General features: G+C 37.4%; 1 protein-coding gene across 1 annotated transcript; it reads left to right on the forward strand.

Annotated features, from left to right (window-relative positions):
- The first annotated feature begins 825 nt into the window (after positions 1–825).
- On the forward strand, positions 826–20,794 carry ASB17 (ankyrin repeat and SOCS box containing 17). Its single transcript, XM_004330271.4, is given in 4 exon segments — positions 826–936; positions 938–1,227; positions 16,712–16,991; positions 20,588–20,794. Coding segments are annotated over 4 exon segments (888 nt in total).
- Positions 20,795–22,514: the final 1,720 nt, after the last annotated feature.

The raw sequence follows: 22,514 nt of genomic DNA on the forward strand, positions 1-22,514 counted from the left end.
GAAACTGTGTCCCCTGCATTGGCAGGCGGATTCTTAACCACTGCACCACCAGGGAAGCCCCAGCTTGAAGTACTTTTAATGACCCCACTGTATATATTCTGCCTAATATAGAGAGGAATAATCTCTACAAAACTTACAATTCTAAAACAAAGTTTCCAAATTTTGTTTAATATTGTATGACATCTTTTCTCTCTGAGAATTAATACAGTGCCTATTGGTAGGTTTATTAACCTATCTAAGCCTTAGTTTCCTCAACTATAACATAGGGAAAATATCCTATGAAGATTAAGTGAGAACGTGCAGTCCTCATGCAGAACATGAGAACAACAGTACTTGAACTTTTTCACTCTATCATTACCTCTTTGTTATATGATAGCCTAAAAAGAATAATCAGTCTGATTATTAATACTATTTTGTCTAATGTATAGACTGTAATTTTAGCACTTGATAAACATACATATTAGCTTGAGTTGAATTCTTAGAAAGTTAAAAATATATCTTATTATATATATATTATATATATTATATATAATATACAATATATATTTTATATATATATAAATATTATATAGCTCTCCCATGTGCCATTTCTGTCCAATATGTCTTTCTCAAAGGTCACCAGTTACAAATCATATCCCAAATTTCTGACCTATGCTGATGACAGATCTCCATCTATTGTGATGTCATCCAGTACTTGATGGTAATATTTCACATGATATTTATTTCTGGCTACAGTTTAAAGAGCAATTCCTGTTTGTAGAGTAACTCAAGGATTACAGTATGACTTCCTGTGATTTTATTTCTATATCGTTGCCTTAAGTAGCAATGAGTAAATCTTCTAAATTATGTCGAAAGACTTCTTGTCCACAAAGCAATATATTCTGCGATCTCATTGACAAAATTGTTAAAAGACCATCCTTGCAGTTTTTGGGTCAGCGGGGGATATCACTGTTATGAACCCAGGATTTACAGAACACTGGCAAAAATTCTGAGGTACGGAGACTTGCATCAGTTTGACATACTACTCACAGATTATATTGCATTTGTGGAAAAATCAAGATACTGTTTTGAACTAAATTTTAATCTTGAATTTACTGCAATATGTGTGAATACAATTCTGTACTGGGTTTTCGCCAGAAAAGGTAATCCTGACTTTGTGGAATTGCTCCTCAAGAGGGCAAAAGACTATGTTCAAGACAGAAGTTGTAACCTGGCACTGATATGGAGGTAATAATCTCATATTTTTTCAACATAAAAGGAGAAAATTTCTCTTTAGGAGGATATACTACTTCTCTTTTTCTAAAATGTATATGCATAGTGACTACATATGGATAAAGAATCCTGACTTGATTGCTCATTCATTTGTTCATTCCTTCATTATTTATTCAATAAAATTTTACCTATATGTAAATTATTATGTACCAATAAATTACTAGTGGTTTGCTCTATAAAGCTTATATGTAAGTGTTCAAGGTAATGCAGTGTTACACAACCTAGATTTCTGTAACTAGTCAAAGACATTGTTTTTTTGTAATACTGTGACCTCTTCTTTTTGAGAATACTGAGAATGTTTATCTATATACTATCTAAATTATCTTTCAAAGTATAATTCAGGATATACACACATATTCACTTAGTCATACTTGTTAAACATAATAATTCCTTATTTTTATGTTAAACATTATAAATTTGACTCCAAATTCTCCAGAATTGAACACAGTGAACGTCAAATACCCGATTCAATCTGCTATAGAACCAAATTTTCACATTGTCTCAACATGTCAATCTAGCTAATGAATACTACTGAGGATCTTAGAATAAAATGTCCAATATGACCTCGTTGTAGTCTGTAATACAGATTTTAAAGTTACTTAGTTTGCACTAACTGCAATTTAGTCTTTGGTTTTAGGTATTAATTTGATTAGAACAGATGTGCATTTATTCATTCATTCACCTTACTATGCATGAGGCACTGTACTAGGCATGATGATAGAACCATGTATTCAATGAAAAACAAGACAGATAAGATCAGTTTAAGACTAAACCAATTTAGATTCTGCCTGAAGCAGAGTTGTTTTCTTGATTGTGTATCACTGTGGTGATGGAGAACCACTGGATTACTTTCCTTAATGATAACCCAAGTACAAAAACTGAGAGCTGAAGTCTTCAATATCAATAAATAAAACTCCAAGTAGTACTTTTTGGTTGTTTTACGACCATTATATTTGTAACTATAGCAGAGATCAGCAGCTTCTAACACTGAGTGTCACTAGCTGGGTTAAGTAGTACCTATGTGTATCCCTGGCAGGCCCATGGGAAAGAAAAATGAAGTAAAACAAAGGAAGAGAGGATAAGTTAAAAAAAAGATTAATGAGGGGCAAGAAGGGAAAACTGAAAGGAAAGAAAGGAAAATGAAAGAAAAACAGATGGTGGGACATGATAGAGTGCCATTAACAACTGTCTTAATAAACTGTTTGAAGATTAACAGATTTTGACTTAGATGCATCCACAAGGTAAAACACATTACAGGCCAATTCTAAGTACCACAATATCTTTAGGATCTTTCAGATTCACAGAATTTTAAATTCAGATGGAACCTAACAATTCATCAGCAAACCTCCCCTAACCCCTCTTCCTGGGCAGCAACTCCCAGAGTGCATCTCTGGTTGGTGCTCATCTGGTCTCTGCTTGAACAACTCTAGTAGTAGTGAGTTAACTATTTCCTGAGGTAAATCATTCCTTTGCCAGGGACCCTTCTCTTTCCTAGCCACTCATTTTCCCTCAAAGATTTTACCCAGTCCCACGACTTTAAATATTACGATATGCCAATGACTCCCAAATCTTTATCTCCAGCCATGACCACTCCTCTGAGCTCCAGACTCCTCCTATATGAGGCTGTCTGCTCAACATCTCCACAGAGCATCTCAAATTTAACAGAATCAAAACAGAATACTGATCTTACTCACACTATACCTGCCAACTTGTTCCTTCCCCTGAATTCTGCACTTGATTAATGGCCTCTGTTGCTCAGGCCAAAAATCTAGGATTTATGTTTGCTTCTTCTCTTTCTTTCACAACACATCAGCAAATCTTTTTTATTTAATCTCTAAAATATGTAACAATTAGTTATACTTTTCATCTTCTCAGTTTCTAACGTAGGTAAAGCCACCATTGTCTCTTGCCTAGACAACTCCAATGGACTCCTAAAGAGTCTTCCAGCTTCCACTCTTCCCTCTTACAATCCATTCTTGACTCAGAAGCCTGAGTGACCTTATAAAAATGTAAAATAGGCCATACCACCCACGCTTAAAATCATCCAAAGTTTTCCTACTACAGGTGAAATAAAATTCAAACTCAATAACCATTTTTTAAAACTCCCATATGGGGACTTCTGTGATGGTGCTGTGGTTGAGAGTCCGCCTGCCAAGGCAGGGGACACGGGTTTGAGTCCTGGTCCAGGAGGTCCCACATGCCACAGGGCAACTGGGCCCGTGGGCCACAGCTACCAAAGCCCACGCGCCTAGGGCCCATGCTCTGCAGCGGGAGAGGCCACCACAGTGAGAGGCCCGCACACCCCAACGAGGAGTAGCCCTCCGCCACAACTAGAGAAAGCCCACGTGCAGCAACAAAGACCCAACGCAGCCAAAAATTAAAAAAAAAAAACAAAAAAAAACCTCCCATATGATATGTCCCCAAATCCAATCTCCCAAATTCTAATCTCATGTCATTCTCCCCCTTGAACACTATATTCCAACCACACATTTGTTGTCCACTGTCTACTCTTGCTAAAAGTAAGCTCCATGAAAGGAGGAACTTTGACTATTGCTCCAGCTTTGAATCCTCATGTCTAGAACTATGCAGATGCATAGTAAGTGGTTAATGAAGATTGTGTTGGATGAAAAAATGAATTTTTATACAGCTTTATTAGATTCTTCTTCCTCATAGTGCACTGAATTCTGTCTCCATTTCTCCAACTCTGCCCCCAGAGATATAGAATACAAAGTCTACTCATTCTCTGTCCTGTATGAAAACCTCTCAAATATTTGAACATAGCTATTATGTTCCCATAATAAATACCTTACGTTTCCTATTATCTGTTGTTCTTTATTTCCATAGCAGCATCATTCTTTGGTCACCTTCCCCTGTATACACTCCAGTTTGATAATTTCGCTAACCCAATAATGAGGTGTCTAAATAGGTCTCTGGAGGAGAAGAGACAGAATTAATGAGAGAAAGGAACTTAAGTTTGTTCATTTTTGCAATAAACCTGCAAAAATAAATGCTACAGTATGGAAGACTGTAAGTGGATAAAGAGAGATGACATCATTCAGTTAAAATAACAATAATCATTTATTAAGCATTTTCTAAGTACCAGGCACTGTGTTATTTGCTGAGGATACAAAAACAAAGTAGACATATTTCCTGATTTTGGAGAGCTCACAGACTAGTACATAAGCCATAAAAAATTATAATTATACTATAAGTTCAAAAATAGAAGCATATAGAGGTAGAAAGAACAGAGGACATCGTTAATATTGGGGAGGAGCTGGTATCGGAGAAGGCACTTTAGAAGAGGTGATGTCTTAAATTTATTTTTAAAATGTAAAAAGGAGTTTTCCCTGTCTTTCCCTTGAAGAAATGTAATCTAGGCAGAGAGAGGCTGACTAAAGCCAAGAGAGATACAAACACGTTGTATCCAGTGACTACAGGCAATTCAGCAATTGCTAGAGAGTGAGATGGAAATCAGGTAATAGTGACAGATAAGGCCTAAAAGAGAGCCCTTGAAGGACTTTGGAGGCCATACCAAGGAATTTGAAATTTATACCATGGGTGATGCCCAATCAGTGAAGGTCTTTTCAGACTTGAAGTATGAAAAGATTCATCAGCTCCCATTTGAAGACTGGACTGTGGTAAGGGAGGGTGCAGCTAGAATTAGGGAGGCTAGTTAGTAGACTGCTCAAACACTCCAGGTAGAATGGCAGGTCCAGAATTTCTGTAGAGGAAGGGTTGAGGGAAGCAATCTGATTGAAAAGAGGGAGGTGGTTAGAGGAGGTGCTTGAAACTGAATTTGCATAGCATGCCCAGTGTGCTAACTAAGATTACATGTGTACTTATAATAGTTTTGGGGGAAGAACTAATCTGCTCTGCCACCATCCCCCCCAATCCCTAGGTAAATCATAATGAGGACTTAAACTAAAAACAATAGCAATAGGGAAAAGAAGAGATATTACTAAATAGAATAACCAGGCATTACAGTAGGTGATTAGAAGTAGAAAATGAAAGAGAAGAGTTACTCCTCAAATTTCTAAATTTTGAGACTCGTTGATGATTGTATTAGCTTCCTTTTGCTGCTGTAACAAAGCTGCCACAAACTTAGTGGCTTAAAATAATATAAATTTATTATTTTATAGTTCTGAAGGTCAGAGTCCAAAATGAGGCTACAAGGGCTAAAATCAAGATGTCACAGGGTGGGTTCCTTCTGGAGGTTCTAAGGGAGAGCCTTAGAGGGCTCTAGCTAGATACTCTAGCTGCCTTTGCCAGCTTCTAGAGCTGCCTACATTCCTTGGTTCATGGTCTCTTCCTCCATCTTCAAAGCCAACACTGTAGTCCTATCTCCTTCACTGGCTCTGCTTCTGTCATTCTCTGACATCTCTTATAAGGACTCTTGTGATTATACTGGGCCCCCCTGGATAATCTCACACCTCAAGATCCTTATCCTAATTATATCTGCAAAATCCCTTTTGCCATATTGAGAGGCTATTTCAGTCTACCACAATGGTCATGCCACAAATCTATCAAAATTATTACAAGAGACTACAAAGTCAGTTTTGGATGCATGTGTTTGCATTGCCTAAGGGATATCCAGGTAAAGATGTGCAGTAGGTAGCTATTATGTAGTGTCATCCTTGATGTCTCTCTTTTACATTGCACATCTTAGTCTGTCAGGACATCTGTTGAGTCTACCTTTAAACAATATACAGAATTTGATCATCTCCACTGTTATCACCTAAGTTAAGTGATTTCTCTCCTTCTATTCCATAACAAATTCTCAATAAAGGTGAGATCGTGCTGCTTTTTTTTACTCAAAATCTCCAGTGGCTCTTCCATTCCATTTAGAGTAAAAGATGAAGTTCTTACAGTGATATGCAAGGCTTTACACGATGTGACAGCCCATTACCTCTGTCCTCATTTCCTACTATCCCTCACCCTTTTCACACTTTTAGCCACACAGGCTCCCTTACTCTTCCTCCACCACCCCAGGCACACTCTCCTGCCTTAGGGTTCTTAAATGTCCAAATGGCTAACTTCTCCATCTCCTTCTTCTTTATCTAATGTCACATTTCAGTACAGCCCTCTCCTATAATCCTATCTAAAATTGGAAAATGCCAGAAGTTCAGGACCAGACACTTTCATGCATTCTACCAAACATTCAAAAAGGACTTAATCCTTCTCAAACCATCCAAAAAATTGAAAAGGAAGGAATGCTCCCAAACTCATTCTATGAGGCCCACATTAGCCTGATACCAAAAGCAGATAAACACGCTTTGAAAAAAATAATAAAATAAAATAAAATTACAGGCCAATATCCCTGATGAACACAGATGCAAACATCCTCAACAAAAGAATAACAAACCAAATTCAACAATACATTAAAAGGATATACACCATGATCAAGTAGAATTTATTCCAGGGATGCAAGAATGGTTCGATATGTGTAAATCAATCAACCTGATACACCACATTAACAAAACAAAGAATAACACCATATAATCATCTCAATAGAGGCAGAAAAAACATTTGACAAAATTCAACATCAATTTATGATATAAACTCTCAACAAAGTGGGTATAGAGGGAACATACCTCAACATAATAAAGGCTATATATAATAAACTCATTGTTAACATATTATTCAGTTGAAAACCTGCAAGCTTTTCCTCTAAGATCAGGAACAAGAAAAGGATGCCCACTATCACCACTTTTATTCAACATAGTATTGGAAGTCCTAGCCACAGCAAATCAAACAAGAAAAAGAGACAAAATTGGAAAAATTGGAAAGAAAAAAGTAAAACTGTCAGTATTTGCAGATGACATGATACTATATAGAGAAAACCCTAAAGAGTCCACAAAAAATTTATTAGAACTAATAAACAAATCCAGTAAAGTTGCAGGATACAAAATCAATAAAGAAATCTATTGCATTTCTAAATGTTACCAACTATCAGAAAGAGAAATTAAGAAAACAATCCCATCTATAATTGTGTCAAAAGAATAAAACATGTCGCAATAAATTTAACCAAGGAGGTGAAAGAACTGTACTCTGAAAACTATAAGATATTGGGACTTCTCTGGTGGTGCAGTGGTTAAGAATCCGCCTGCCAATGCAGGGGACACGGGTTTGAGCCCTGGTCTCGGAAGATCCCACATGCTGCGGAGCAACTAAGCCTGTGCGCCACAACTACTGAGCCTGCGAGTCACAACTACTGAGCCCACGAGCCACAACTACTGAAGCCCGAGCACCTAGAGCCCATGCTCCGCTGTGGGACGCCGCCAGGAAGGAGCTGGATTTTTAGTCCAGAGGAAGGCGAAGTTACATTGTTGCATCTTGCTTGCACTACCCGGGAGTGCCGCGTAAGGCGCCACGCGTGCATCCCGTGGATTGTAGGCGTAACAATATATTGTCACATGTACTGACACACACCAATCCAGGGCTATTGTGTGGACCTTCTGGCCAGTATAAAGCCTGCCATATTCTGCTGCGTAGGGTCTTCCTTCCATCTTTCTTCAACCAAGCTGTGCTCCAATAAAGTGTGATACGAGAAGAATCTTGCGTGTGGCGGCTCGTTATTCTGCAGGTCGGAAACGGCCCGCCGCAAGTGGTGCCGAAACCCGGGAACTTCGTTGCGCCCTGCATGGAGGACCGATTCAGAACTCGACACACGGAGTGAACCGGTAATTTTGCCGGTACGTAGCTTCTCTGCCTTGCACTGTCTTGTTGTGTGTATTATGGTGTAAATCTTTTAGTGAAAGTCAGTAAAAGTACATGATGGGGAATACTCCTGTTAACCCCACGGCAAATTTTTATGAGCCGATACAGGCACTTTTACGGGATCGGGGGTTGATGTTATCTCACAAGACTATTGGCCGTTTACTGAATGATATAGATCAAGCAGCGCCATGGTTTGGAGTTTCGGGTACTTTGACTATCCCTTCATGGGAGAAATTAGGGAAAGATTTGCACCGTTTTCATGAGGAGGGTAAGCTATGCTGTGGGACTTTCCCTTTGTGGAATTTAGTTCGATCTTACCTGAAGGAGGGAAAGTGTACAGACATAGTGAAACAAGCGACGCAAGTTTTGCGGTCATATCAAGATAGTGCTTCCGAAGCAGGCAGTCATAAGGCTACAGATGATAGGCCTACAAAAGTAGAATTAGTAGATAATAAGGAGGAAATGTGTGTTAAGAAAAAGTTAAAATCTAAACAACCAGTCGGATTGGATATCATATAATGGCAGTTCTGTTAGAATTAATAAAACCCTTTGTTTTAGTTGGGATTTAAATGTAAGCTGTATAGGCTTATTATGGAAAAGACTTGTTGCCTGGGATAATCCATTGAAACATAATCAAATGCCGTTTAATATGCTGTCTGAAGCCTTATCCAAAATATCTTTAGGTGCTCAATCTGGCTCAGGTGATGGAGCAAATGGCCCAGAGTTATTGAATGTGACTACTTTATTATTTTATCATGATAGAGTGATTCCTGTAAGGAATAAAAAAGTTAATCAGACCAGGGAAAATAATACGTTAAATTTTTTATCCTGTGTTCCAAATGTTAGGTACCCTCCGGTATTTACATCTTGTGCTGGTAAGGATTTTGCATCGTTGCAAGTTGCCCATGGTTTTCAATTATCATTTAATATAAAGTCTTTTGCGGGCAAGAAAGAATGTAATGCTTCTAATGTTACCTGGTATTTTGAAGGGTGGCCATTTTATTCTTGGGTTGTGACTAATGATGCTGGCGCTAGCATGGATCTTTCTGCGTTGGCCATGATTTATTCTAGTAATGGCACCTTGTATAATGTAAGCGGGGAGGTTAAATTAGCTAATAAAAGTCAAATATATAAATTGAAATTACGTAATATACTAAATTCTTTGTATAATTATTCCAAGCCTGCAGCTGTGATATGTGTACAACCCCCTTTTATGTTTTTATTGTCTAATGATACAGAAGGATGTAATAACGGCGTTTCTTGCTGGATTTCACAATGTTGGAATGGAACAATCGTGCAGACTGCTGTAGTACTACGTATACCTACATTTGTTCCCATTCCAGTTAAGGCAGATCCCGATACTTTTCCATTAGTTAATTTGGTGAGGCAGCGGCGGGATCTTGGGATTACTGCTGCACTTATAATTGCCTTAACTGCTTCTGTGACGGCGGCCGCCACTGCTGCTGCAACAATGGTGAATCAGGTACAATCAGCTGCTGTAATTAATGGTATAGTAAAGCAAACGTCACTAGCATTAGAAAATCAGAATCGTTTTAATACACATTTACATGCTGGCATTTTGTCTTTGAATCAACGGATGGATTTGCTAGAGGATGCCTTTAAAGAATTGTATGATATGCTTCAGCTTGGTTGTGTTGCTAAATTTAATCATCTTTGTGTTACTCCCTATAAAATTGTAGGACGCTTGAACCAAAGTAAATTGATTGGAGAATATTTAAAAGGAAATTGGTCCGAAGAAGCAGAGAGACTGCTGTTTGAACAACGATTACAGATTATTCATCTTAATACTACCGTGTTACACCCTGTTTCTTTTGGGAATTTTGCTTCATGGCTATCCTCTACTTTTCTTTTCTTTAAAGAATGGGTAGGCATGGGGGCTTTTGGCATCCTTTGTGCAGTGGGGATCGCACTCTGCCTGTGGTTGGTGTGTCGTCTGAAACGTAAGTCACACACACAGAAGATCATGTTGATACAAGCCTTGGTGGCCATTGAAAACGGCCAGCCTGCCGGTGCCTGGATCTCCCTGCTAAACAAGTCCTAATGGTTGCCCCTGCACAGGATGGCCATGAGCCATTGCACTCCTAGTGGGAGCCTCTGCCTGAAATCAGCCCTTGCACCCCGCGCTGTAAGCAACATTGCACTATGGGAGGGTGATTTCTGCCACCCATGACAATAGCCCTTGAACAGCCATGTCCCCTTGGGGGCAAGACTTGTACGGGCGACCGTCGTGTGGTCTAGGACATAAAGAAAAAGGGGGAGATGTGGGACGCCGCCAGGAAGGAGCTGGATTTTTAGTCCAGAGGAAGGCGAAGTTACATTGTTGCATCTTGCTTGCACTACCCGGGAGTGCCGCGTAAGGCGCCACGCGTGCATCCCGTGGATTGTAGGCGTAACAATATATTGTCACATGTACTGACACACACCAATCCAGGGCTATTGTGTGGACCTTCTGGCCAGTATAAAGCCTGCCATATTCTGCTGCGTAGGGTCTTCCTTCCATCTTTCTTCAACCAAGCTGTGCTCCAATAAAGTGTGATACGAGAAGAATCTTGCGTGTGGCGGCTCGTTATTCTGCAGGTCGGAAACGGCCCGCCGCACTCCGCAACAAGAGAAGCCACTGCAATGAGAAGTCCGCACACTGCAACGAATAGTAGCTCCCTCTTGCTGCAACTAGAGAAAGCCTGTGTACAGCAACAAAGACCCAATGCAGCCAAAATAAATAAATAAACTTACCACAAAAAACTCTATAAGATATTGATGAAAGAAATTGAAGGTATTGATGAAATAAATGGAAAGATATACCATGCTCATGGATTCAAAGAATTAACAGTTAAAATGTCCAAACTACGCAAAGCAATCTACAGATTCAATGCAATCCCTATCAGAATAACAATGGTATTTTTCATGAAACTGAAACCAATAATTCTAAAATTTGTATGGAATCTTGAAAGACCATGAACAGCCAAAGCAACCTTTATAAAGAAGAACAAAGCTGGAGGTATCATGCTCCCTGATTTCAAGCTATACTTCAAAGCTATAGTCATCAAAAGTGTATAGTACTGGCACAAAAACAGACACACAGATCAATGGAACAGAATAGACAGTCCAAAAATAAACCCATGCTTATATGGTCAATCAATCTATAACAAAGGAGGCAAGAATACACAATGGGGAAAAAACAACATCTTCAATAAATGGTGTTGGGAAAACTGGACAGCTACACACGAGAGAATCAACCTGGACCACTTTCTTACACCATATACAAAAATACACTCAAAATGGTTACAGATCTAAATATAAGACCTGAAACCATAAAACTTCTAGATGAAAACATAGGCAGTATGCAATTTTACATCAGTCTTTGCAATATTTTTTAGGATATGTATCCTCAGGCAAGGGCAACAAAAGCAAAACTAAACGAATGGGACTACATCAAACTAAAAAGCTTTTGGATAGCAAAGGAAACCATCAAAAAAATGAAAAGGCAACCTATTGAGTGGGGAGAGTTATGTGCAAACAATATATCCAACCAATGGTTAATATCTAAAACATATAGGGCTTCCCTGGTGGCGCAAGTGGTTGAGAGTCCGCCTGCCGATGCAGGGGACACGGGTTCGTGCCCCGGTCCGGGAAGATTCCACATGCTGCGGAGCAGCTGGGCCCATGAGCCATGGCTGCTGAGCCTGCGTGTCCGGAGCCTGTGCTCCGCAACGGGAGAGGCCACAACAGTGAGAGGCCTGCATACTGAAAAAAAAAAAAAAAAAAAAATCTAAAACATATAAAGAACTCATACAACTCAATATTATAAAAATCAAATTTAAAGAGGTGCAGGGGACCTGAATAGGTACTTTTTTCCAAGAAAGACATACAGATGGCCTATAGATATGTGAAAAGATGCTCAACATCACTAATCACCAGAGAACTGCAAATTAAAACCATATTGAGGGGGCTTCCCTGGTGGCGCAGCAGTTGAGAATCCACCTGCCAATGCAAGGGACATGGGTTTCAGCCCTGGTCCGGGAAGGCCCCACATGCTGTGGAGCAACTAAGCTCCTGCACCACAACTACTGAGCCTGCGCTCTAGAGCTCACAAGCCACAACTACTGAGCATGTGTGCCACAACTACTGAAGCCCGCATGCCTAGAGCCTGCACTCCACAACAAGAGAAGCCACTGCAATGAGAAGCCTGTGCACCACAACCAAGAGTAGCCCCCACTCACCACAACTAGAGAAGGCCCATGTGCAGCAACAAAGACCCAACTCAGCCATAAATAGATAAATAAATAGATAAATAACTAAATTTATAAAACCACAATGAGATATCACCTTCCCCCGTCAGAACACGTATTATCAAAAAGACCACCAATAAGTGTTAGTGAAGATATAGAGAAAAGGGAACCCTTGTGCACTGTTGGTGGGAATGTAAATTGGTGCAGCCACTATGGAAAACAGTATGTAGTTTCCTCAAAAAAATTAAAAATAGAGTTACCATATGATCCAGCAATTCTACTTCTGGGTATTTATGTGAAGAAAATGAAAATACTAATTAAAAAAGATACATGCACCCCTATGCTCCTTGCAGCATTATTTACAATAGCCAAGATATGGAAGCAACCTAAGTGTCCATCAATAGATGAATGGATAAAGAAGTGGTGTTTGTGCATATATACATATATATAATGTATTATTACTCAGCCATACAAAAGAATAAAATCTTGCTATTTGTGACAACATGGACAGATTTAGAGGGTATTATGCTAAGTGAAATAAGTCAGATAGAGAAAAACTAATACTGTATGATTTCACTTACATGTGGAATCTAAAAAACAAAACAAAACAAAAAAGGAAACCGACTCGTAGATACAAACTGTTGGTTTCACGGCAGGGGTAGTATGGAATTGGGAAAAATAGGTGAAGGAGATTAAGAGGTACAAACTTCTAGTTATAAAATAAATCGGTCATGGGGATGTAATTTACAGCATAGGGAATATAGTCAATAATATTGTAATAACTTTGTACGGTGATAGATCATTGTGGTGATCAATTCATATTGTGTATAAATATCAAACCACTATGTTATACACCTGAAACCAATATAATATTGCATGTCAACTGCATTTAAATTAAAAAAATAAATAAAATAAAATTGAGAAATGCCCTCACTGCACCTTCCCAGCACTTCCATACTTCTTATCCTGCACTACTTTTTCTTTTTCCCAGAATACTTACCAAACCTCTAACATATTATGAAATTGGCTTGTTTGCTATGTTCCTCCTGCTATATATTGTCTGTTATCCCTCACTACTATATTAGCAAGAAGCGGCATCTTTGTTTTGTTCACTCATATATCCCAAGTACCCAAAAGGGTGCCTGGCATACAGTATGCATTCAGTAAGTATTTGTTGAATAAATTAACAGACAGTAGTTATCATGTTATGGTCATAGATGAAATTGCCTGAGAACAATTAATCAGATGAAAATTAGTCAAAACGCCACATCTACTTTACCTAGATGTTGAGGGCAGAGGAAGAGGAATCAGTGAAAGAGGGTTGAGAATGAATAGTCAAAGAGGTAGATGCATAACTTGAAGAGAATGGTCCCACGGAGTCATGGGAAAACATCTCAAGAAAGTCAACTGTCAAATATCAAAGATAAAATTATTATGAAGAAAGGTCTATTAAATTGGCAGCTGGAAACCAGAAGAGAAATGCTAGGAAAATTTTTAGAAATAATTATTATAGCTACAAAACGGAATCATTCCCTGCATGTCTATATGGAAATATTATGTCCCATTTCATAAGTGCATATATGACAGGTTTTCAGATACAGAGGGTTCAGTTCATTAACCTCACATTTAAAAATTGATTCTTGCTTTGCTTGCCTCATTCCATCCATATAAGTACTGTAATAATTAACTGTCAGGACAGATTAAGCAAATTTTGGTTTACAATAACATGATCTTTAAACATGAAGATTAATTATATGTCATTTGGGTACAGACTAGACTTTTGAATCTCATTTTAAACCTATTTGAGCTTTAGTTATGTTTTCAACATTTTTGGTCCAAAATATTTTCTACAGTAATGTCAATCTTAATATCTTAAAATGAACTAATATCTCTAAATCTTAACAAGGGCCACTTACAGTATTTTTTGTCCCCTAAGTCCCGTGAATTCCCATACTTATAAGTCTCTTAAGGCAAATATCTTCTTAAGAGTTAGCAAGATGAATAAATTAGACTGCTTTTGAAATTGTTAAATGATTGCGCTTCACTAAAATTCTGACTAGGCCCGAAAGCTACAGAATAACTTTAAAATAATAATTTTCAGGATAATGGTAAAAAAAAATCAATTAACATATATTTGAGTATGTACTATGGGCCAAGCATTGTTCTAGGCATTTAGGGATATAAAAGTATATTAAACAGACAAAGAGTATTGCCCTGTAGAACTTAAAATTTTATAGTTTATCTTGCCCACGCATTGATTTTGAACATAAGAAAATGAAAGATTAGAGACATTAAGCAAGTTGTCCAAAATGATAAGAGCTTAATGGAGCTATATACAAAGTGCCATAGAGTTTATTAGACAGGGTCTTATACGATGAGCAAGACTTGTCCCAGAATTGAAAATGGAAGGGAAGAACATATACAAATCAAAGAGTTGAATGCAGTGGTGGTTTGGGAAAGTGAATACCAACAATCAGGAGAGGGAATGTAGAATTAGTTTAGAAGTTCAATTTTGGATATGTGTTGGAAGTATTTGTGAAACAGATGAGATGTTCAGGACAATATTGATCTGGAGATGACTCTAGGAGAGAGTGTATATATACTTTATACAGAGTTAGAAGGATAGATATAGTGCCACTGGTAGAGTGATGACAAAAATCCCACTTCTTAATTTCTAAAACACTATTCTGCACTGCACCACACTATTTTTTTTTAATCACAAAATCTTGGCATTTCAGAGCTCAGTGAAGCTTTGGAGATAAACTAGTTGGTCTAGTAATTTTCAAACTGTACTTTTTGGAGCTCTTGACAAGAGAATCACCATATGGGAGGTCTCTAGGACCCCAAATACACTTCAACCAGAGAACTTATCTAATACAAAAGATGTATTTTATATAGCTAGTTCTTGCATAACAATATTCCAGTGTTGGTTTATGTTTGTAAATGAAACATTCTTTCCAATCTTTTTATTGCCACACACCTACTATGACCTTCAGGTCTTAGATCCAGGATAACCTACAGGCAATGACTAACCCAGGTAGAGTTAGGTGTCCCTCCTTGGTGTTTCTACAGTTCCCCAAGCATGTTTCTATCGTAGCAATTATCACCTTGTACTGTATTTACTGAATTACTTGTTTGTTTCCCTTACTAGACTATAATAAGCATCTGGAGATCAAGGACTACATCTTTCATCTTTGCATATCTAGTACTCAGTACGCTCTGGACAAGCCAGTGTTAAATAAATTAGTTAATGAATGGATGAGCAAATGAATACATAAATGCATGAGGAAATGGAGACTCAAAGAAGCTGACTTATTAGTTAGGAGAACTAAAACCTAGAATCTAGAACCGTTAAATCTCTATTGTTTTTAACACTATACCATGTTGCCTTCCATCTTAATTATTTTAAATCTTAAAGTTCTTTTTGAATAATGCTTTTCTTGCTAGGCATAATTGTCCGAAACTAATATTTACAGTTTGTATGCTGTTCTGCAGAATATATTAGGATTTTATTAGATCAATCAAGAGAATTCCAAAGACAAGGACCTTTAGTCCTAAAAACCATGTCTACTTGGCCAAATCAAAGCTTGATAATTAATACAAAATTCCCTGTGGCTGATTCTACCATGTCCTATCTACATATAGTAACCAATTCAATAGCAAACATAAATGTCTATTAAATGAAACAATTGCAAGAACTATACACAGTTAGAAAAAAATAACATTTTCATTTCTGTCGTAAGGGAGGAGAAATTTTCAAGTCCAGTCATCATATAGCACTCCAGGAAAAACAAGATTTCAGAGAACTCTCAAAACTCTACTGAAGAAGGCAAATTAGATTCTGTCCTTGAGGGACCTGATATGACCCTCATCATAATTTACATTTCTTCAACCTGAAAATACCAACTCTGATTTTATTAAAGTGAAAAAATAGAATTAAGGTAGTTGAACTTATTCCTTTTCAGTCTAATTTTCAAACTCAATTCAATCTCAAGCCTGATACATGATCAAGAACAACAAAAACAAAAGGGTCACAGAATTCTGTTCTATTAATAAAGCGAAATAAAAAAGTCTGTCCCTCTTTTCCATTTTAGATTTTCCAGAGCTATATCAGTTTCATAATATTAGTTCCAATCACTATGGATTTCTCAAATGAGAAACAGAATTGCTATTACTAAAACTAAACACTTTCCATACATTGTAAATCTTTTTGTTTGTTTTTACAAGTGTAAACGGGATTTAAGTGTGTAGTACAGTTTTCTTACTTTTTGACCTTCAGGTTGGCCTAGATTTGGAGTGGAAAACTCTTTTTAAGACATACTATATATAAAGGAGAAGTTACATTAATGTTATTTAAGATATTTACTATTTAAGATAATACTATTATTTTCCCTTTACTGTTAAGACAAAGTTTTTACCACATTTCTTAACTCTATATTCAGTGAGGTTTTTCTTGTTTGTCTGATTCACAGAACTTTCACACCAGTATACTGTCCAAGCCCATTAAGTGGAATCACACCTCTACTTTACGTAGCTCAGATGAGACAATCCAATATCTTAAAAATACTCCTGCAATATGGAATCATAGAAAGAGAAAAAGACCCTATCAACATTGTGTTAACAATATTGCTCTACCCCTCAAGAGTGAGAATAATGGTTGATCATGAACTGGTAGACATCCAGGAAGATGCCAAAACATGTTTAGTGCTTTGTTCCAGAGTGCTTTCTGTCATTTCAACCAGGGAAATAGAGGTAAGCAAAATACTGTACTTTGGGTGTGGCCTCAAATATTGATCAATTTTAAGATAAAATTGTGAGGCAAGAATAAAGTTAATTTTTCATCTATCAATCCAGTGAATCACTGAGTATATGCTTATAAATTAAAAATAGGCAAAATTCTAATTATCTTGAGCATTAGCTCTTTTATTTCATAATTTTATATCTTCTAAATATGAAATATTTTTTTTAAAGTTAGTATAGTTTATTTTAGTAGTTATTAAGTAGATGTATGTTATTATTATATTCTAATTACATAATAACCTGTTTATTAGGATTTCTATGTCTCAAAAACAGAACAGGGCTTCCCTCGTGGCTCAGTGGTTAAGAATCTGCCTGCCAATGCAGGGGACACGGGTTTGAGCCCTGGTCCAGGAAGATCCCACATGCTGCGGAGCAACTAAGCTCGTGCACAACTACTGAGCCCGCGAGCCGCAACTACTGAGCCCACGAGCCTAGAGCCCATGCTCCAAAACAAGAGAAGCCACCGTGATGAGAAGCCCATGTACTGCAACGAAGAGTAGCCCCCACTCACCGCAACTAGAGAAAGCCCACGCGCAGCAACAAAGACCCAACACAGGCAAAAATAAATAAATTAAATAAATTTAAAAACAAAAACAAAACAGAAGAAATTAAACTTTTAACAGACTTCTTTTCCAATAGAATATTGTAAAATGAAAGTTACATTTCTCCCCACTATAATCACATATCAAGAAACATATTTTCCTTTTCAAAATTCCTGAACAATTTTAAGCATGAAAATATAAAGGCTTTAAATATTTGTTCAATTGAAAATATCTATCCCTCAGAGATGTGAAGTTTCTCCTTGATAAGGTTTAAAAAAAAATCAACCACATGAAGGGCATGTTTATCCTGTCAAAATGAACTGCAAGTTTCAGCATCAAATTGTATCATGTCTATTAGTATCAAGAAATAAGTATAAGATAGACAACTGATGGGAACATACTGTACAGCACAGGGAACTCTACATTTTAATGCACTGTAGTGTCCTAAATGGAGGGGATATATGTATATGTATAACTGTTTCATTTTGCTGTGCAGTAGAAGCTAACACAACATTGTAAAGCAACTTACTCCAATAAAAATTAATTTAAAAAAAAGAAATGTCTGCATAAGGTAAAGAAAGCTACCCCTATAAATTTAAACCAGTCAAAGTACCAAGGAATCTAGCAGTTCCCCTTATCTTTAAAGGTGTGACTTCAGAAATAAACTCCTAAGAAATATAGTTCTGTTGGGTCTTTAAGTTTTTTAAGCTTTAACAATGCATATCAATCAACCATGCCTGGGCCAATTGTAAGGACAGCAAATTCGTCAAATTATTTTGGCAACCAAATTTCTTTTTAAGCATTTTAAAAAAAAATTTATTTTATTTATCTATTTTTGTCTGCATTGGGTCTTCGTTGCTGTGCATGGGCTTTCTCTAGTTGTGGCGAGCGGGGGCTACTCTTGGTTGTGGTCTGCGGACTTCTCATTGCGGTGGCTTCTCTTGTTGTGCAGCACGGGCTCTGGGCATGTGGGCTTCAGTAATTGCGGCTCATGGGCTCAGTAGTTGTGACTCACAGGCTATACAGCGCAGGCTCAGTAGTTGTGGCACACGGGCTTAGTTGCTCTGCGGCATGTGGGATCTTCCCGGACCAGGGCTCGAAACTGTGTCCCCTGCATTGGCAGGCAGATTCTTAACCACTGTGCCATGAAGGAAGCCCTGGCACCAATTTTTGTTGCTATTTTTTGTTTTTGTTTTTATGGCTGTACCACATGGCATGTGGAATCTTAGTTTAGTTCGCTGACCAGGGATTGAACCCATGCCACCTGTACTGGAAGCGTGGACTCTTAACCACTGGACCACCAGAGAAGTCCTTGGCAACTAATTTTTAAAACAAAAAAATAAAAAAAAATTTTTTGCTTCTTTATATATACAATGGAATATTACTCAGCCATAAAAAGAAAAGAAATTGAGTTATTTGTAGTGAGGTGGATGGACCTAGAGACTGTCATATAGAGTGAAGTAAGTCAGAAAGAGAAAAACAAATACCGTATGCTAACACATATATATGGAATCTGAAAAAAAAAGTAATGGTTCTGAAGAACCTAGGGGCAGGACAGGAATAAAGATGCAGACATAGAGAATGGACTTGAGGACACGAGGAGGGGGAAGGGTAAGCTGGGACGAAGTGAGAGAGTGGCATGGACATATATACACTACCAAATGTAAAATAGATAGCTAGTGGGAAGCAGCCACATAGCACAGGGAGACCAGCTTGGTGCTTTGTGACCACCTAGAGGGGTGGGATAGGGAGGGTGGGAGGGAGACACAAGAGGGAGGAGAAAGGGGAACGTACACATACGTATAGCTGATTCACTTTGTCATACAGCAGAAACTGACACACCATTGTAAAGCAATTATACTCCAATAAAAATGTTAAAAAAAATTTTTTTTGCTTCTTTAGTAATTTGCTTGTCCTTGTCCAGTGTTAGTCCTGCACAATTTTTATAGGACATATCGATTCTCAACCAGGTTCATGAATGCTATTGCTGAGGTACCCTCAAAATAGAAGAGTACTAGGAGAGAATGAGTTGATCAAAATCACCTAAGTGGCAAAGAAGTTAAAGCTGGATTCCAATCAATTTCAGCTTAATAAGTGAAGTAGCATTGAGCAATAAGGTGAAAAATGGCATAAAAACCAGCTTAAAGAACTCTAAATAACCCTGCTTTTCATTTCCACATTTGCCAGTTTTACTGTAAATATACATTTAGATATCTTTACTTCTAGACCACAGTTCTGTGATTGCAGAGGCTATGTCTATTTTGCGTAGCCTAGCAATTATCCCAAGCACCAAGGTCAATGCTGAGTATACATGAGATATTCTTTAAATAATTGTTTACTGAACAATGAAAAATTATATATCATTTAAGTTAAAGTGTCATGTAGTCTGTAGAGTGCAGGTTCTTCTGGAGAAGTACCTCTATAACACAGCAATGTCTTTTACTTCTAAATCAGCCTAATAACATTTGGCTTCTAGAACTAAATCTTTAAAAGGGTAGCTTAACTAAAACGTAAAAAGTTATCTTCATGTGTATGGGCCTCTTGTTAGGTCTTCTCATGATTCAGCAGTATGTAGTTTTACTCTACAATGGTTGGAATCACCTGGTGGAACTTTTAGGATTTATGTTGTCTGTGCCCAACCCACACTAACTAAATCAGAAATTCTGGAGTAGAACCTCGGCATTAATATTTTCTAAAGTCTCCTAGATAATTCCAGTCAAACTGGTCAAATTGGCAACACTACTCTAGAAGAAGCTAATAAACCATAAGTGTATGATCTGTCTAAAATTAAAAACATACAGATTCACTGTTGTAAGAAATAATGTTTTGTGTCCTTAGACACATTAAACCTTATATATGATTGTGAGAATAAAATGGGAGTAAAAATTCTTGCCTCAAAACGTTTTAGAAAAAATATTATAAGGGTTAAATAAATTTAAGATACATTTTGTGAATTCAAATAAAACAATTAAAATGTTTATAATTTCCCTTTTCCCTTTCCTTTAGACGCAGCTAAGTTTAGGAAGACGTCCAATTATTTCAAATTGGCTGGACTACATTCCTTCAACAAGATACAAAGATCCATGTGAACTATTACATCTTTGCAGAATAACCATCAGGGCTCAACTACTGACCAACAATATGCTCCCAAATGGAATATTTTCACTTCTAATTCCTGTTCGTCTACAGAACTACCTGAATTTAGAATGCTAATGCACGTCCTTTTCTTCATTCTTTAAGGATGCTCACTGTTGTATGGTTTAGAAGTTAATAAACTATTAACTTCACACAAATTTTTACTGCATTGAACATTCCATTAGAAAATATATTATCACATGACACCCTAAATGCATCACTTTTAAATTAACATATGGCTCTACCCATTAACTTTCTATACAGTGTAACAAATTATATGCATTTTTAAAATATTTTAGATTTATGCTTTTATTCTATTTTTAAAAGTTGTTTTCAGCCTTAGAGCATTCTTGTTACTTGTGGAAAATCTGGTCATATTAATATTCTGAACTCTGAAGCTCTTATTTTTAGTATGTCCTAAGTTAGGTAAATATTATTTTATATTTTGTATCCATAATAACAAATGTTTATTGAGTTATTTTGCAAATAAAACACTGTGTTTGGTAGTAGGGAATAATTAATGAAATTAAGAGGTGATCCCTTCCTTGAGAGAAGAATTTATAATTCTGTAGCATCCGTGGTCACAAATAACACAAGGTAAAGAATTAGTCAACTAAAGTGTTGGGAATAGGATGACAGAAATGGATTATATTTGGACATAATTAGCCTTAAGTTACAACGTGGAGCTTGGGTGTTTTGGTATGTGATACCCCTAACTACTAGCCCAGCAGTATTTTTTTAATGAGATATAATTGTATAAAACAAAATAGTTTCAGGTATATAACAGAATGATTCAATAAATTTATATACTGTGAAATAATCACCACAATAAGTCTAGTTAACACCCATCATCACACATAGTTACAAGTTTTTTTCTTGTGATGAGAACTCAAGATCTACTCTCTTAGTAACTTTCAAATATATAATAACAATATTATTAACTATAGTCACCATGCTGTACATTACATGCCCAGGACTTATTTATAACTGAAAGTTTGTACCTTTTGATCACCTTCACCCATTTCATCTACCCCAAATTATATGTTTGTTTGTTTGTTTGTTTGTTTTCCGGTATGCGGGCCTCTCACTGCTGTGACCTCTCCCGTCGCGGAGCACAGGCTCCAGACGCGCCGGCTCAGCGGCCATGGCTCACGGGTCCAACCGCTCCAAGGCACGCGGGATCCTCCCGGACCGGGGCACGAACCCGCGTCCCCTGCATTAGCAGGCGGACCCCCAACCACTGCGACACCAGGGAAGCCCTATATGCATTTTAATACAAAAAAAGAAACAGTTTTGACCCAACATCACATCAAAATGCAACTATTATCAGTTAAATCTGCATATCCTTTGGTTACAAAGAAACTTATCTTAAAAAAATCAGAATGTATTCTACAACAATTTTTTAGCTCTTTGCTTTTTGAATATCTAGGGTATTAGACTGTTCTCTATATAACTATGTGGTCAAACTGTTGCAACATAAAGATGAGAACTGGAAGATAATTCTCCATGGGTCTCTCGTGTTTCCACCTGTCTTATGAGCAGAGGAACTGTCTTACTCTTGACTATCTTTTTAAGGATGTTTGTACAGTGAGCAGCCTTAGAAGATAGAGTGGCTCCCTCTGAGCAGAGGGCAGGTTTGCTCAATATCTAATATAATAAAGGCAATGTCTTCCTCTGGGGAAGTGGTCAAGGAGGTTTGCTTGAAGCTCATTTTAAAAGCCTGGAGTTTCCCAAGCTTGGGATTCTTCAGCTATAACACCAATCCACTGTGTGCACATCTACCTGGACAACTACACAT

This window comes from Tursiops truncatus, chromosome 1 (assembly GCF_011762595.2).
Source record: "Tursiops truncatus isolate mTurTru1 chromosome 1, mTurTru1.mat.Y, whole genome shotgun sequence".
NCBI lineage: Eukaryota > Metazoa > Chordata > Mammalia > Artiodactyla > Delphinidae > Tursiops > Tursiops truncatus.